Genomic DNA, 18,033 nt, shown 5'->3' with positions numbered 1-18,033 from the left:
TGAGACAGGAGGCAGGGAAGTCAGCAAGGTGGGTGATTAGAGTAATCCAGGTGGGATAGGGTAAGTGCTTGGATTAACGGGGAAGCAGTTTGGATGGAGAGGAAAGGAAGGATTTTAACGATCTTGCGAAGGTTGAATCAACAGGATTTAGTGCTCCCCACACGGCAGATGGTTAATGTGTGCTGTTGAAGATAACGGTGGTGGTAGGGAAGCCCGGGAGGATGGAATAAGCCCAGGTCTGGAAGTCGGGAATCCTGGGTTCTACTGCTGACCGTTTATATGAACTGGGGAATCATGTATCCTCTCTGGAACTCCAATTCCTCTTCTGTAAAATCAAGGATAAAACCACCTGTACCTTTAACTTTAAGGGGATGTTGTGAAAATAAAATAAGATTTTTTTTAATGGCATTTGTTAAGCACTTAATATGTGCCTTACGCTATCCTACGTATTGGGGTAGGAACAAGCTAATCAGGTTGGACACAGTCCCTGTCCCAGATGGGACTCACAATCCCAATTCCCCTTTTACAGATGGAGCACTGCAAAATGAAGTGACTGGCCCAAAATCACACAGCAAAGTGGCAGAGTAGGGATTAGAGGCCAGGTTCTTCTGACTCCCAGGCCCGGGCTCTATCCACTAGGCCACGCTGCTTCTTAATTACGACGGAAAGTGCGGTGGAAGACAGAAGGGCAATACGATGTTGAAAGAGTAATGGCGAAATGAACTGTACCTTCTCGGAATTCAGGAGGAGGTGTCCGTTGGCTCTCACTGCTACGGGCCACTTGTCGCTGCATTTAAGAAATATTTGAAAATTGGAAAATGATTATCAAAATCAGAGAGAACATCACCATTTCATATAGAAATCTGGGGGGGGGGATAAAACGAAGCTTCAAGGATGTCAACAACAGCTGTCCGATTCCTCCTCAAGTACATTTAAAACAATTCTGAGACGAGAGGTGGAGAGCAGTCATTTGGTGCGGTCTTGAGACAGACCATCGTCAGTCGTAAGCCTGGGGAACTGATCCTGCTCTACTGCACGGAAGCAGTGTGGCCAAGTGGGAAGAGCATGGCCTGGGAGCCCGCGGACCTGGGTTTTCATGCCGGTGCCACCACTTGCCTGTCGGGCTACCTTGGGCAAGTTACTTAATTTCTCTGTGCCTCCGTTTCCTCATCTGTAAAAATGGGAATTCAATCCCTGTCCTCCCTCCTCCTTAGACCGTGAGCCCTATCAGGGACAGGGACTATGTCCAACCTAATTAACTTGTATCTAGTCCAGCGCTTGGCAGAGTAAGCATTTAAATACCATTATTATCATCATTATTATTGACAACAACGGTGACAATGATGATAATATTGACAATACTAATGATGATGGTGATCACGAAGATAATAATACTAATAATTATAATCCAGCGATTAGTACAGTGCCTGGAACATAATAAACGCTTCACAAATACCATAATTATTATTATAAACTGCATGGGGTCTTCACGGTCTGCCCAACTTAGCTCTTACGGAGAACCGTACGGATATAACCACACTGCTCTGGGAGGACAGGATAACACCACCAGGATAATCTCCGGGCCCCAGTCTCACTCTTATCAACGCTCGGGGAACATCTCCCCTGAAATATAAGCCTGATATTGGCATGTACTTGCTGGGAGCTTGGTGGCTGGCTTCCTGAATGCTGGGCTCTAGGTTAGGAAAAGAGAATTAACTACTCTTTTGTCAAAAAAACTCACTGACGGTGCTGTCGTTCACCCACGTCTCAAATGCCAACCACTTTGAAAATACACACTGCACCATCTTCCACCCTTCCTCTGACTTGCTAATAACACCCTTTGGCTCTTACGCTCGCGGAGCCAAAAAAGGAATCACAAAGGTCCATGGAGACAAAAAACATTACAGCCCTAAGCCTTACCAATATTTGACAGCCAAGGAATTTGTTGAAATTTGCGGAAGCCAGTCATTTAATACTTTAAGCAGAATTAACTACAAAAATGAAGCTTCCTGGAAAAGAGCATACTCTTTTGCTTCCATATTAAAACTTCTCAGTTTCTTTTTAGATAAGAGACTTAAGAAGAAATGGTTGCCTTTGTTCAGGTGTGAAATTTCTAATGCTCCACGAAGGCTGTCTTCGCAGAAAACTGGGTTGAAAAATATTTAAAAAGCAGTAAAAACCAAATGTCCTAAACCAGAGTAGAAATTTTTTATATCTAAGGTGGAATACTGAACTAGTCAGATAGCCTCAGCAAACGAACCAGAGGTGAGGAGATGCGATGTTTCCTCCTGGAGACTTCCCCTCCCGTAACCTTAATCAACTGACTCTTGATCGCTACAGATCCCACCTTTGGGAGGCATGAAACCATAATACAGATCATCTGTCGTCATTTCAGATCCCTGGACATCTTTTATCTCCGATGGGGAGTGAACATCAATGCCCGGGACACATCACAAATAGGGTACACATATCCTGCTGACCTAAATTTTCCCTACAGTTTCATATGAACCTAGGACTCTTCAATGTGGGCCCCAAATAATAACTGTGGCATTCGTTAAGCGCTTACTATGTTCCAGGAACTAAATGCTGTGGTAAATTCAAGCAAATTGGGTTGGACACAGTTCCTGACAGTCTTAATCCCCATTTTTCACACGAGGAACTGAAACAAAGAGAGGTTCAGTGACCCATCCAAGGTCACACAAGCAGACAAGTGGCAGAGCCAGGATCAGAACCCAGGTCCTTCTGACTCCCAGGCCCACAATCTGTCCACTAGGCCACACTGTTTCTCCAAACGATCATGTCACCCTCCTATAGAGCTCCAGGCTACAAAGAAGATGGCCACAAGAAAGTGATGAGGCACTCGACTTTCAACAGGCAATAATGCTTCTGTCTACTTATTGATTAAATAATAATGGTATTTGTTAAGTGCTTACTATGTGACGAGCACCGTTCTAAGTGCTGTAGATACAAGATAATCAAGTTGGATACAGTCCCTGTCCCACATGGGTCTCTCAATCTTAACCCTCATTTCACAGATGAGGTGACGGGGGTCCAGAGAAGCGATGTAACAGTAGACAAGGGGCTGAGCCAGGATCGGAACCCAGCTCCTTCTGACTCCCATGCCCGTGCTCCACCGCCAGACCACGCTGCTTCCCCGAACTATCCTGTTAGAGCTCCGTGCTACAAACAAGATGGTCACAGGTTCTCAACTTTCAACAGGCAATAATGATTCTGCCTCTTATCACCACCAAGACGAGCGTTCCCGCCCCCCCAGCTGACCCTGACGCTTGGCTGGAGCCACGTCAAGCGGGCCACGATCGGGAAAACCGAGGCCCCTTCTTCCCGACCCGCTGCCGAGACTCGTCTTCTACGTCAGTCCTCACCTCTGGTCGGGCCACATGGCCACGTGGTTGTAAAGGTAGTACGACAGGTGATTGGGAACGAGATCCTTGCCCGACACTCGCAGATCCACGGGATACCAGGATTCAAACTCCCGCTTCAACCTGTCTAACTTTTCTCTCGGAACCTGGGTCTTGGGGAATGGAGCTTGCTTGAAGAAAATGTAATCCCACACTTCCTTTGTCATTTGCTCAGCCCTGAAGGGAAAGAAGTAGGTTCTCCGTAAAGAGGGTTAGCACAGAAATGGAAATTTGGGGGGGCCGAGGGACATTGTGAAGGCCCAGTTGACGGGAAATGAAACCAATCTTGACGCCAGTCGAGACGTGAGAGTCTTTATTTCAAGGCAGAGTTGGAGGCAGAAGCGGTGGCGATGAGGATATTGAAAAGGCTTTACTCCCAGCAGTGTGCCTGCCCCACTGAAGCCCCTGAACGATCTATTTTTGCCTCTTACTCCAATAACACACAGCCACCACTTTAACAAGATTCTGCCAGAGAGGACATCCCAGACACACCGATACCCACGTCGAAAGGGGGGAAAAAAAAAGCTCAGATTTTAAAATGCAAATCAAAGCAACAGGCCTCAGGGCTCTGACCCTTAAAATCAGAACCTGACCCTCTTCCCTCCGTTCCTGCTCTCCAACCAACCTGATGCCAAGAGGAGAGTCTCCTTGCCCACGCAAGTGACCCCCTTGCAGCAAGTGTGCGACAGTATAAAATGCCATGTAAATAGTGGAGTCGGAGAGAGATTCGATGAGCCACTGCTCGTCCCAAGGCAGACGGGTACCTGCAAAGAGAGAGGAAGGAAAAACACCCAATGATAACTCCGACGGCGAACCTAAGCGGAGGGCTGAGGAGCCCCGGACTGGGAGGATGGAATTTCGAACTCTACGTCTGAAGACACCGTCCTCGGGATTGAATTTGAAAAAGAAACCCCTAACTGGGTAAAATGACACGGATAAACGATTGGTCGCTTCTTTAACCGAGACAAAGCGGAAGGCCCAAGCTGGGGGCGGAGAAAACGGCACCTCAGCGGGGGATACCGGATTGTGGACCCACCGTGCCTAGCACCAGACCCTCTTGGTCTCCTCCCTGTGATTCAGAAGGGCAAGTGCTGGAAAGGTAATGCACATGGCATCTGCCCTACTGACAAGTAGACGGGGGGGTGAGATTCACCTACCTAAACCATAAGTTCTGGAGCAGGCGTGTTCCTGTAGCCAACCTAGGGTGGCTTCAAAATTCCTCCGAGTCTCATCACAGAATCTGAAGCGAGAAGACGGTGAACGCCTCTTTTTCCTTCCTCGGGTGCACACACTCTTTCCATCCCTCCCGACCCCCATCCTCTTCCCCCGTCCACACTCTCTCATCGCTTACGTCTCCAAATCCCTCAAGCACTGGGATGTCTGCTTCTTCCAGCATTCCTCTCCGTAATCTAAGTACCTGGAAGTGAGCAGATTGACGTCAGCAGCAAGGGGAATTATTGAGTGCAAACAATGTGCAGAGCACCGTACTGAGCTCTTGGGAGGGTACGGTACAGGTGTTGGTAGATACGTTCCCTGCCCACAGCGAGCTTACGGTCTAGAGGGGGAGACAAACGTTAATACGCATAATTTATAATAAATCGTTCAAAGATACGTACATCGGTGCTGTGGGGTGAATATCAAATGCCCAAAGGTCACAGATCCAAGTGCATAGATGACTTCAAGGGTAAACGTCAAGTGACTGGCCAAGTGACCAGTTGAGATCCCTCCACCCTGCAGAACGAGGACTCACCACTGGTCGCACAGAGCCACGACACATTCGTCCGCAGATCTAGACATCACTTGTTTCTCGGGCTCCATGTAGATCAGTGCTTCGCCCTAGGATGAAAAGAGGACGTGCAGTTATGCGCGACAGACAGCACCTCTCTCTGAGGGAGAATGAAATCCATTTTGACTAAAAGCAGGGTGGCTCAGTGGATAAAGCACAGGCTGAGGAGTCAGGGGACCTGGGTTCTAAACCCGTCTCTGCCACTTGCCTGCTACTTGACCTTGGGCAAGTCGTTTAACTTCTCTGCGTCTGTTTCCTCAACTGCAAAATGGGGATTCGATACTTGGCCTCTGAGCCCCACACGTTACAGGGGATGTGTCCTGCCTGATTAGCTTGTATCTACCCCAGCGCTTAGAACAGTGCTCGATACATAGTATGTGTTTATCTTGCCTTTTTTTTTAAAAAAAGACACTACCCGACAGTCACCAGGCTTTCTTTACGGTATCTTCCATGAGTTGATGAAAACGGAATCACCCGTCCCTCTGAGGTAACCATTTGCCTTTCCACTCTCCAACGTGTGTCAAAAGAATTACATCGTTTGCAATTGAGAGGACAAGCCACTTGCTCACTTTTCTACCTCTGAAAAGTTTTCCTTTCTCAGCTGGGAGTGAAACTAAGGTAACCATCTCAGACGGAAAAAAGTTGGCAGATTGTGTTATGGTGCTAGACCCTAGACCCTCCGCGCTCTCAGGACAAAAGCATTTTCATCTAAGTTGACCTTTCATACATGAATGGGAGCGAGAAAATATAAGAAATGAAAAGCACGGAGCCACATCGAACAAAGCTTGATGTAAATACATCAGTATGGCAGGTCACAGAGTAGACCATGAGAAAAATTTACTTCATGAAGACTGTGACATTTGTTATATAGTTTGTACATTAGAAAGCCAGACTGAATATCCTTTTTCATCGCTGAACAAGCTCTTTCTGAAACTAACAAATGTTTTCTGCTCACCACCCTATCGCCACTCGGGATCATATCTGAGTCCGACTATGCATAGACTGCTAATGGATAACCTACTGGGCCCAGAGCGGTAATAGTAATAATAATAATGGTACTTGTTAAGTGCTTACTATGTGCCAAGCACTGTTCCAAGCGCTAGGGTAGATATAAGTTCATCAGGTTGGACACAGTCCCTGTCCCAAATGGGGCTCACACTCTTATCCCCATTTTACAGATGAGGTAACTGAGGCCTAAGAGAAGTGAAGCGACTTGTCCAAGGTCACACAACAGAGATGTGGCGGAGCTGGGATTAGAACCCACTGCTTCACTGAACTGAGAGTCCCCTTGGTCAGACCACCGATCAGATAGCACTGTACTGAGTACTCTCAGTGTGCACAGCCCTAGACTGAGCATCACTGTGCTCAGAGCACAACAGTTGACACCCGGGGGAATATTTACAAAGAATCAACGATGGAGATAGACGTACAGTGCCAAATATATAAGGTTTGCAGAATGTAACTTCCTGTGAATGGTGGAAGTCAACTTGCATGTCTCTATATAAATGCTACGCTATAGAATGTGAGCAATAGCACTTCATACTCAGAACGTTCAAACGGCTGAGTGAAATACTTTTCCCTTCCAAAATACAACTTCCATTTCACTCTACAGTGTGCTTCTAGAATGCTATTTTCAAAGTGCTTCTGTTAAAGTCAACCTTTAGAGTGTTATGTAGCAGTTACCCTGCTGGGACAAGCCCCGGAGGATAACCTAGCGCTTACATTATCAACCATCTTCTTCTGAATAGTCTTCTTGACATCTTGAACCCTCTGCCCTTTGAAACCATCCACCAACATTACCTAAGGGGATAGGGAAAAAGATGGGTTATGTCTGTTAAATAAGAAGAATAAAGAACACCAATGCTCTGCCTGGTGGGTTCTGAACTTCCGTATCAAAAATCAGAAGCAGGAACTAGGATTTACTCTGATAAAATTGACCTACATCCACCAACAGGTATGCTCTATGCGAGATTAAGAAAAGCACACTGCAACTGTTTTATGTGGAACTCTAGGGAGGGCTCGGATGCCCTGGGTTGGCATAATGACCGATGAGCTGGAAACTCTGTGATTGCATAAGCACAGAAAGAAGTAGGAGATGCACTGGTCAAGATGTCCTGGGCCTCTCCCAATTATAAAAAAAGTCTGCCACGAACGAGACAGACCTCTCGCAGGCAGGTCCTAACTGGGCCACGAACTTGTATTCCAAGAACTCGGTCAACACACTTACGGAATGTGAGGTCACAGGAGACAAAGCCAAAAGGAAGACAGAAGAAGCAATTCAAATAATTTTCTAGTCCTTCTCCAGGAAACATGAAAGGCTACACCTGGTAGGCAATTGAGGGAATCCTGACTCACCCTTAAAGGATAGAGGATTCAGTCTAGGCTGATAGCTCCCACTAAACAACAGAACCACTTTTCCTAAAGGCTTCTTAAAACATTTCAGATATTTAATTTTGATTTTCCCACATGGCTCCTACGATTTTCTTAACCTTATCTTCCAGCCCCAATCACACGCAAACAAATGAATGACAGCATCGGGCTTTTCCTTTCAAAACATCCCCTCGATCCCAAATGTTCTCCGCATCTCCACCCCGATTCCTTATCCCAAATTCCCAGCTCATCTTTTAGTTCCGGAGACTACAAAAAACATAGCTGGGCACCAGTGACATAAACATTTAATCACACCCTACTCACTTCACAATCGACAAGATCAGTGAATAAAGTAACAGCTTAGACTGAACTGTCCTTAAAGACAGTTACAGTATCTTCTCCGCTGCTGGGAAGACCTCATATCGCCATGCTTGAAGTACACAATCAGTAAATGTTCGGTACTGGTGATGAGGATGATGAATGGGAGGTCACTATAAATGACTTAGAAGTCATGAAATTTTGAACATTTTTTTTAGTGGTACAAAAGACTGCAGGCTTAATAGGACTGAAAAATAATTAGCCTAACTTCTAAGTCAAAAAGCAGAGTCTGGTGGAAATAAAATGACCCTATGGGTAATTCCCAAAAATGCCTATGGTTTCATTTCAACATTTTTACCACTTCACCTTTCAGTCTTTTTTAAACCAAGTGTAATTAAGATGCTACCATTCATGGAGAAAACTCACCCCATGGAAAGCCACTAGTATTACTTACACCTTCATAAAATCCTTTCAGATAGACCCTCTCCTTGGCCTCCGCAAGTTTTTCTCGGTCATTCTGGCTCTGGATTTTCAGTTCGTCACAAATAGTTGGAGCAGGGAGGCTTCCAAAGCCTGGGATTTCAATGATTGGTATCTGGAAAAGAAAGCAGGGGTAGACCTCACTAATAGTATCATCATCAATGGTATTTATTGAGCGCTCACCGTGTACATAATATTATGTGATAAAGGACCGTTTTGGCTGCCTCCCTTTCCCTGAAGTGGAGCCATTCTAGTTGGTTTTTTTGGGTTTATTTATTTTTTTTTAACTTCAGATTTATCTGGCTTTGTCTAGTCTATGTGGCAAGTTAATTCCCAGATTTGGAGCAGAGAGAGAAAATAATCCCAATAATCACCAGGGATTGATGCAGAAATATGCATATGGTCTAAGAAAATCATTACAGGACTGGGAAAAATATTGCAGAAAATAACAACAGAGACTATAACTTTAGCAGAAGAAAATGGGATTGTTGATTTATTATAAGAATTTCTAGCTTTCATTATGATATTGTCTATTGAGAATTCCAAGTCTCTTGTGCAGGGACCAAACTGAGTAACTGAAAAAGTAAAAAATAAACATGTCTATGAGGTTTTTAAAAATTAAGCATTCATGAATAATGTGGCAAATTTCTTCTTTTTAAGTCAAGAACAGGTGTCCTGGTAAAGTGATTTATAATAATAACAATGCTGGTATTTGTTAACCGCTTACTATGTGCAGAGCACTGTTCTAAGCGCTCAGGGAGATACAGGGTCATCAGGTTGTCCCAAGTGAGGCTCACAGTTAATCCCCATTTTACAGATGAGGGGACTGAGGCACAGAGAAGTGAAATGACTTGCCCACAGTCACACAGCTGCCAAGTGGCAGAGCTGGGATTCGAACCCATGATCTCTGACTCCCAAGCCCGGGCTCTTTCCACTGAGCCACGCTGCTTCTCATAATATATGATTTAAGCAAAGCATATATGCAAGTGCTAAGAACAGTGCTTGACACATAGTAAGCGTTTAACAAATACCACTGAAAAAAAAATTGTCACTTCGGAACCACAAGCATCAAGTGCTAAAATATTATTTCCCAAGTTTCTCCCCTGCACTGGATTTATTTGATTTTCATTCCTCTTTAATTCCCAACAAGTGTCACAAAAACCAATAAAGAGAACCTCTAAGCAAACCTCCCTCTCTCCCACCTTCCTTCATTTCCGGTTCAAAGAGAAATATTTTAGAAAGCTTACCGGCTCAAAAGGCAGGACCATTTCGTCTTTGATTCCATATTTCCCTCTAAAAGCCTATAAGTGAAGATATGAACATCTGATAAACACTTTATTATCCATCTCATAGCTCTTTATGGTTTACTCTTTACTTGGCATCCTGAATGGAATAGAGGAGGTTAAATTAATAGGCCTTTTTTTCAATAAAAAAACTGGTTTCGGCTCTGTTTACAACATAGAAACAAACCGAAAAGAGTCATGGAATGGCTCACAAAGTCTTTCACAACCTCTGAGGCCCGATCGATTTAAATACAGCTGGTCTTAACAGGACATTGACCATTCGGAATAAAATAAAACAAAATCACACGGAAAATACGACTATGAAATGCACGATTCCAACTCAAAATGAAATATCAGGAAGTTCTTTTTTCATTCTATCAATAATACAAACCGCTATAAAGCACTGCAAGCATCGAGGCGTAGGTTACCAAAGAAATCAGTGGGAACTTCAATTGTGTGACTCGAAACGAATAGGGGGTTGCGTCGATTTCAACTCCCTCGCTTCAATCTGGTCCTGGCCGGTGGGGCTCAGCAGCCCCCGTACAAAGCGGATGGGTGACAAGCAAATGAGAACTTTGTAAATTCGACACAACACGAACCTGTTTCTTCTTTAAGTCTCTCAAAGCAGCGATATCATCAGGTGAATCAGAGGGGACACTTGTGACTACCCCAGTGCCTTAGAGAAAAAACAAAGCAGTAGTAACTGTAACAATAATACACGTGGTATTTGGGCTTACCTGAATGCCCCCTATTAATGCAAAACTAGATGTACACTTTACCTTTGTCCTCCTTAATTGTGAGCATCGGCAGAGCATAGATCACCTGGTATGACGTTAGAGGTGCCGAGAGTGTTGCCCCAAGAATTTCCTGAAAAAGACAAATATCTGTTGTGAAACGAGGAAAAACCACTGATGAGTGTGAAGTGATTTTTAAAAATCATTGCATGATTCCACTTCCAATTTAGAACAAAATGGCCCTGCCCTCAAGGGGCTTACGATCTAACTGGGAGAGACTCAAAATAATGTATTAATAAGAGGAAGAAGAGAATAGAAAGATGGGTATTTGGATGCAGATGAGTATAACTCCCAAACTGTACTTCAGCTATTTTCTTCTGCCATGCAAACTTTGAGCTGATTAGATTATCAATTCATTTTCAGAAATGAATTGGAAAAATGAATCTCCGTTTAAAAAAAATTCCCGGCTACGTCCCTTAAAAATGTTTTCTAAATTTGATATTTGCTTTTCGTGTTTGTGGACAAATTTGGGGAAATGTAATCCATAATGCTCTTCCTTTCTTTTCTTTCTGAAAGAAAAATAAACCTACGCAAAGAGTTACAAGTAACTCTTTTTTACTATGACCAACTTTGAAGAGCAAAACTGTAAACTTCATATGATTGGTACCATGTACCCTATTATTTGGAGCACACCTTGACAATTTTGGCCCCCTGCCCTTCTCTTCCCCCTTTCCTGATTTGACCACCCATTTTTTGGTGTGTGTCCCCCATTATCTGCAGCATGAGGGAAGCCAGAATTGAGCAAAGCACCCACTGCATGAAGAGCACAAAATTAAGGGGTTGGGAGAGTACATTAGAACTAGTAGACCTGATCCCTGCCCTCAAGGGGCTTACGATCTAACTGGGAGAGACTCAAAATAATGTATTAATAAGAGGAAGAAGAGAATAGAAAGATGGGTATTTGGATGCAGATGAGCATAACTCCCAAATTTACCTCACTAAAAATAATAATTACGGTATTTGTTAAGCACTTACTATATGCCAAGGACTATTCTAAAGGGCTGGGGTAGATACAAGTTAATCAGTTGGGACAGAGTCGCCGTCCCACATGGAGCTCACAGTCTTAACCCCCATTTCACAGATAAGGTAACTGAGGCCCAGAGAATTTAAGTGACTTGCCCAAGGTCACACTAGCCCTCAATTTTCACCTTCTATGCAATCTTGCATATCTTTCTGCCTCCGGGACATCTCTGGGAGGATATCTTGTCGGCACATCAAGCCTAGAATGTCCAAAACTGAACTACTCACCTTCCCTCCCAAACCCTCATCTCCACCATCTTGTTTCCCATCCTCGAGGCCCAGAACCTTGACATTATACCCTTGACTCTACTCTCTTTGCAACATCTATAATCAATCTGTTACCAAATCCTGCCAGTTTATCCTCTGCATACCCAAGATCTGACCCTCCCTCCCCATACAAACAATCCTTAAGCTGCTCCAGAGCCCCGTGATATCCTGACTCGAACACTGTATCGGCCTCCTCACTCTCCCCTCTCCAGGCCTGACTTCAATCTGCTGCCTGGATTATTTTTCTGAAAGAACACTTTGCACGTCTCTCCCTTCCTTTCTGAAAGAAAAACTCCTAACCGTTGCCTTTAATCAATCAGCTCTCTTCCTCTAAGTTTCTTCTTCCACTAAGATCTAGCTTTACATTCTTCACTCTTCTCAAGATAACCTATTCACTGTGCCTCGTTCACGTCCCTCCTGCAGCCAACCTCTGGCTCACACCCTCGTCTCTGCCTGGAACTCCCTCCCCTTTCAAATTTCAAAAGCTTTCCAAATCCCTTCCGAAATCACATAACTGAAGCAGACGGGATTGACTGTTGAGTTAGCCGTTAGACACCGATATGGCTCAGTCATGCAATAATGATAATAATCACGGTACTTGTTAAGCGCTTACTATGTGATGTGCCTAGCACTGTTCTAAGCACTGGGGTAGATGCAAGATAATTGGGTCAGACACAGTCTCTGTCCCACATAGGGCTCAGTTTTTGTCCCCATTTTACAGATGAGGTTACCGAGGTGCAGAAGTTCAGTAACTTGCCCAGTGTCACACAGCTGGCATGCGGCAGAGCGGGAATTAGAACCCAAGTCCTTCTGACTCCAAAGCCCGTGACCCATCCACTAGCAACGTAATATTGCTTGTTACTTCCCTTGCCAACCTGCCGAAGACAAGAGGCTATTCTTCGTAAAATTACGGTTGGCTGAGGAGATAGGAATATGGTTGACGGAGGAGTTAGATCTCTTGACGAGGACTGTGAATTACTAAGACCACTTCCTCGAACTTCAGAGCCTGGCATTTCCCCACGCCACATTAAAACCCCAGGCACATCAATCCATACTCACCTCTCCCATTAGCTCTTTGACCACGGGGACCACGCCATTGTCTTTGGTAAAACCCTGGTAAGACATGTTCCTGGCAGCTCTCTGGGTACAGATGAAAATATCACCGTCCGCTGTCTCGAATCCAATGTACTTCATATCTGGCCGCACCCAACAGTTAGTCTGTCCAAACATGGTCTCGGGTCTGAGTGTTGCAGCTACCAAGAAAATATTTTTCCCTCTGAGGCCACTAGGACAAAGAAAAACATTAAAGTAGACATTTATCGTGGATTTAAAAATGAAAGCAGGGGGAAAACCCGGAGAGAGTGGAAAGAGCATGAGCCGGGGAGCCTGAGGGCATGGGTTCAAATCCCAGCTCCACCACCTGTCTGCTGTGTGACCCTGGGTAAGTCACTTCACTTTATCTGGGCCTCAGTTACCTGAGCTGTAAAATGGGGATTCAGGCTGTGAGCTCCATGTGGGACAGGGACTGTGTCCTACCTGATTACCTCGTATCTACCCCAGTCCTTGAAACGCAGTAAGTCCTTTACAAATACTACTACTATTATTATTCTTATTAGAGAGGGGTGAGACCAAAAATAGGAACTGACCCCACTCCCGGGAGGGAAGTGGTTCCAGGGATTGTTGGAGGGGTCCAGGAGACACGTGAGGAAAGTCATGACGGTAGATTAAGCTGCCCATCCAACTGGGAAGCTGGCGGATTGGAAATTGTCAAAAAACAAAACAAAAAAACCCCATGCAAGTGCTTCTACAGGAATGCTACAAGACCAAAAAGTAAAACGGGTAGACTGGAAGGCTTGGTGGCCAGTGAGTGAGGACTTCATTGGATTTGGCATCTCTGTGATTTGGTGAAGAGCAGCAAATCAGTAGGATACAGTTCCAAAAGGCTACGCACTCTGCCCGAAAGACTAAGATGGCAGCACGGAATGGGCTGTGGCACATAGGAGGGACAACATACACAGAACGACATTGAAAAGCTTAGACAAAAAGAGAACCATGGAATTGCTTTGGATCAAAACCTGAAACAAACCAACCAAATGTCATTTAAAGATGGTTCCACAGTCTACCAACTCAGAAGGAGTAAAGGGATCGGGAAATGATCGATGAGAATGGGGAACCTGAAAACCCACCTCCCGTGGATTGGCTGAATACCTCATGAGGATGACAAGTGACGGAAAGGTTCTCGGACAAGATAAATACTGTATTCTGGGACAGCTAATCTTTAGCCAACAAATCAGGATAACATACTAGCTAATTCAGATGGGACATCGCTTTAACGTGCCCCCATTTTCAGGCCCCGGGAAACTGAATTCTTCCCTCGTGGTTCTGAGCGGTGGGACGGCATGCTTTGTAGAGGGGCACCCCACCCTGAAATGAGGCATACCAAAGGTTGACACACTGGAATTTCTTTGGTCACACACCAAAACCGCATAATGGTCACAAGACCACAAGTTTGAACGGTCTCTCATCCTACTGGACCCTCCTACAGAGCCTCGAACCCAGGCACTGGAAAACTGGGTTCACGGGACTAGATGAGTGGCCAACTTGAATGTAAGTATGCCTAATTACTGTGCTGCAGCAAATCCTTAAAAAGAAAATATTTTTCACGTACTTACCTTAATTTAGAGGGATACGGTTCCATCACTTTCATTTTTATTAAAGTGTATTCCTGGGGCCCAACTCCCTAAACGAAAACACCGGAAGAAAGGAGAATTCACATTAAATCACATTTATTCCATTCCAGTCCCGTGACTCAAACCCCTCACATGTTCCACTTTCCTGAAGAGACCTAATGTAAAACCATCATGACAACCTGGTTGTGTCTCACGATCTGGAGACTTATCAGAGCTAATCAAGACTCCCTGGTCTTAAAACGCTTCTCTCATGAAACCTTCTGAGTACACCTTGGAAGTCACACCGGGACCGGAGATGGCTTGGAAAAATGACTCTGGAGTTAGTCACCGTGCCAAAAAAAAAATCAATAAATAATAATGAGCGGCAGCCACTATCAGATGAATAATAATAATGGTATTTTGTAAGTGTTTACTATGTACCAAGTGCCGTTCAAAACACAAGGTGATCAGGTTGTCCCATGTGGGGCTCACAGTCTTAATCACCGTTTTCCAGACGAAGTAACTGAAGCACAGAGAAGTTAAGTGACTTGTCCAAGGTCACCCAGCCGGCAAGTGGCGGAGCCTGGATTAGAACCCACGCTCTTCCTCCTAAGCCACGTTAGTCCCGCATAGCGACCTGAGCCCAAGGCCTGACTTCGTTCGGCTCCGGTCCCGCCGCCGATCTGTTGTGGTGACGTGGGCAGGCGATGGAACCTTATTACGACGGCATTTCCTCGTCTCAAAAAAGTGGGCATGACACTGGTGACAAGTCTTCGAGGAATGCCCTGGGAACTGAGGTGTTATTAGCGATTGTAAAGCGCTTTCAAAATAAAGCACTGAGCGTTACCGCGTGGGAAACTGGCAGGCTTCAATGACTCAGAGGTGGCACTGAACTGTTTTTGCAGCTGAAGGCGAATCCTACCCCTCGCCGTCCCTCCTTTTGATATTCATTCAATAGTATTTATTGAGCGCTTACTATGTGCAGAGCACTGTACTAAACGCTTGGAAGGTATAATCCTGCAACAGATAGAGAGAATCCCTGCCCAATGACGGGCTTACGGTCTAATCGATATCTGGGCAACCAGAGGGGGAAGGCGTGTTACAAGGAGCGGACGCTGCCATCGCTTTTCCCCAGCTTAGCCACTCGTATTTATTTTTTTTTTTACGGTATCCGTAAAGCGCTCACGATGTGCGGGCACTGTACTGAGCCCTGGGGTGCGTACAAACTCATCGGGTTGGAGACAGTCATTCATTCAATCGTATTTATTGAGCTAAGCGGCAACGGGCTCACAGTCCCACGTGGGGTTCAAGGTCTTAGACCCTGTTTTACAGATGGGGAAACTGAGGCCCAGAAAAGTTCAGTAACTTGCCCAGGGTTAGCCGGCAGACAGGTTACAGAGCCGGGATTGGAACCCAGGTCCTTCCGACTCCAAGTGCTTGGGAGAGTACGATACTCTCCTAAGACACTTTTCCTGCCCCCGCTGGCCTATCCCCACCACCCCCTTTCAGTTTCGCTTAAGAGATTCATGATCTCTCTCCCGTATGTACAATCTCTCACACCTTCCCACTCCAACCCAGGTTACTATGCCACACAACTTTTAAGGGTAAAACAGTCTTAAGAAACTGGTAGTTGGTTGACGGCAATCCTCTATTTGGAAAGAATATATTCCCACCAGGGTTTATGACCAGACTCAACAGCTTTTACTAAGCATGTTTTGTGTGTGAAGCACCGACTTAGGTGCTTGAGGAACATGCGAAACAAGTAACAGAAGTGAGGTAATCCCTGCCCTCAAGGAGTTTACAATCTAACGGGAGAGACAAGCAGACATATACCGATGAAGCAGCATGGCGTAACGGACAGAACGCGGGTCTGGGGGTCGGAGGGTTATGGGTTCTAATCTTGGCTTTGCCACTTGTCTGCTGGGTGGCCCTGGGCAAGTCATTCAACTTCCCTGTGCCTCAGTGACCTCATCTGGAAGTGGGGATTGAGACTGTGAGCCCCACAAGGGACAGGGACTGTGTCCCACCTGATTTGCTTGCATCCACCCTAGCGCTTAGTACGGTGACTGGCACATAAAAAGCGCTTAACCAATACCACAATTATGATTATTATTATGAAGAGTTGAGACAGAAAAGGTATCAATGAGATTACTGATGGAAAATATTAAGGGACGACGACCGCGATTACCTCGCCAGTTTGTCTGTCGTGATCCATACACGGCTGCCCATCCTTTGGAGAATAAATTGTATACCTAGAAAACACGTGGGACACTATTTTAAACAATCAGACCTCACCAATCGTGATGGCAATGTTCCCGAAGATTGATCGGCATATTCACAGTTGTCAAGCAAGCAGAACGATGAGAAAGGCAAGGTGTGATCCCACATCATTTGGAGACCATCAAATAACATGGTGCCCAATCTAATTTTGTGCTGATTAGTGTTATTTTGAACCAAAACTCCGTAGGGAACTCATATACGTGGGAACAGATTTACTGAAGAACTGATATTGTCTTGAGCAATGTTGTGGAGTGATAGCAATCGCATAGTAATAGCATCGTTTAGACTGCGAGCCCGTCATTGGGCAGGGATTGTCTCTATCTGTTGCCGAATTGTACATTCCAAGCGCTTAGTACAGTGCTCTGCACATAGTAAGCGCTCAATAAATACTAGTGAATCAGTAATAGTAATAGCAGTAATAGAGAAGCAGCGCGGTTTAGTGGAAAGAGCCCGGGCTTGGGAGTCAGAGGTCATGGGTTCTAATTCCGCCTCCGTCACTTGTCAGCTGTGTGACTTTGGGCAAGTCATTTCACTTCTCTGTGCTTCAGTTACCTCATCTGGAAAATGGGGATTAAGACTGTGAGCCTTGCGTGGGACAATCTGATAACCTGGCATCTATCCCAGTGCTTAGAACAGTGCTTGGCACACAGTAAGCGCTTAACAAATACGATCATTATATTATTATTATTTTTGGGAGACTCCAATGGGTATTATATGCTGTTCTAAGAAGTGAGAAAAGGTTTAACACAAGTGATACATTCCTTGCCTACAAGGAGTCTACATTTTAACAGTCACAGGCAAAACTACTTATCTACAACCAAAGATAATCAAATGTACAACTGAGGAAAAATAAATATGGGTGTAAATAACTAGATGTGCTGGAAGTGGCTGGTGCACTGATAACGCTTAGAGGGTTGGGAATTAACTGGAGATACGTATAACTGAGGAAAAATAAATCTGGGTACGAATAACCTGATATGCTGGAAGTGGCTGGTACATTGATAACGCTTAGGGGGTTGGGAATTAACTGGAGATATGTACAACTGAGGAAAAATAAATATGGGTATAAAATAACCCGATGTGCTGGAAGCGGCTGGTGCACTGATAAAGCTAAAGGGGTTGGGAATTAATTGGAGAAGGCTTACTGGAGGAAGCAGAACTTCATGAGGGCTTGGTATGTGGGGAGAGCTTTGATCTGATGAATTTTGGGGTGGAGGGAGGAATTTCTAGGCTGGGGAACGGTGTGAGCAAAGGGATAACGTTGCGAGAGTCTACAACGGGGTTCGATCCTAAGGTTGCCCGGGGAGGAATAAAGCGATCAAGCTGGGGAGAGCAGATATATGGGAG

General features: G+C 45.1%; 1 protein-coding gene across 2 annotated transcripts in view; it reads right to left on the bottom strand.

The window, feature by feature from the left end:
- Window positions 1-18,033, bottom strand: part of LARS1 (leucyl-tRNA synthetase 1) — a 65,326-nt gene that overhangs the window by 26,057 nt on the left and 21,236 nt on the right. For both annotated transcript variants that reach the window (XM_029051056.2, XM_029051057.2), the window contains 14 exons: window positions 16,595-16,658; window positions 14,410-14,477; window positions 12,797-13,022; window positions 10,436-10,523; window positions 10,256-10,332; window positions 9,621-9,674; window positions 8,348-8,488; window positions 6,928-7,005; window positions 5,170-5,255; window positions 4,771-4,836; window positions 4,577-4,659; window positions 4,045-4,183; window positions 3,384-3,596; window positions 730-787 (listed from right to left, as the gene is read on the bottom strand). In XM_029051056.2, coding sequence (XP_028906889.1) covers window positions 730-787; window positions 3,384-3,596; window positions 4,045-4,183; window positions 4,577-4,659; window positions 4,771-4,836; window positions 5,170-5,255; window positions 6,928-7,005; window positions 8,348-8,488; window positions 9,621-9,674; window positions 10,256-10,332; window positions 10,436-10,523; window positions 12,797-13,022; window positions 14,410-14,477; window positions 16,595-16,658 — 1,441 coding nt within the window. The remainder of the gene's footprint in view (window positions 1-729; window positions 788-3,383; window positions 3,597-4,044; window positions 4,184-4,576; window positions 4,660-4,770; window positions 4,837-5,169; window positions 5,256-6,927; window positions 7,006-8,347; window positions 8,489-9,620; window positions 9,675-10,255; window positions 10,333-10,435; window positions 10,524-12,796; window positions 13,023-14,409; window positions 14,478-16,594; window positions 16,659-18,033) is intronic.

The sequence above is a fragment of the Ornithorhynchus anatinus genome, chromosome X1 (genome assembly GCF_004115215.2).
Source record: "Ornithorhynchus anatinus isolate Pmale09 chromosome X1, mOrnAna1.pri.v4, whole genome shotgun sequence".
Taxonomy (NCBI): domain Eukaryota; kingdom Metazoa; phylum Chordata; class Mammalia; order Monotremata; family Ornithorhynchidae; genus Ornithorhynchus; species Ornithorhynchus anatinus.
This window is presented reverse-complemented; position numbering and strand designations above follow the sequence as displayed.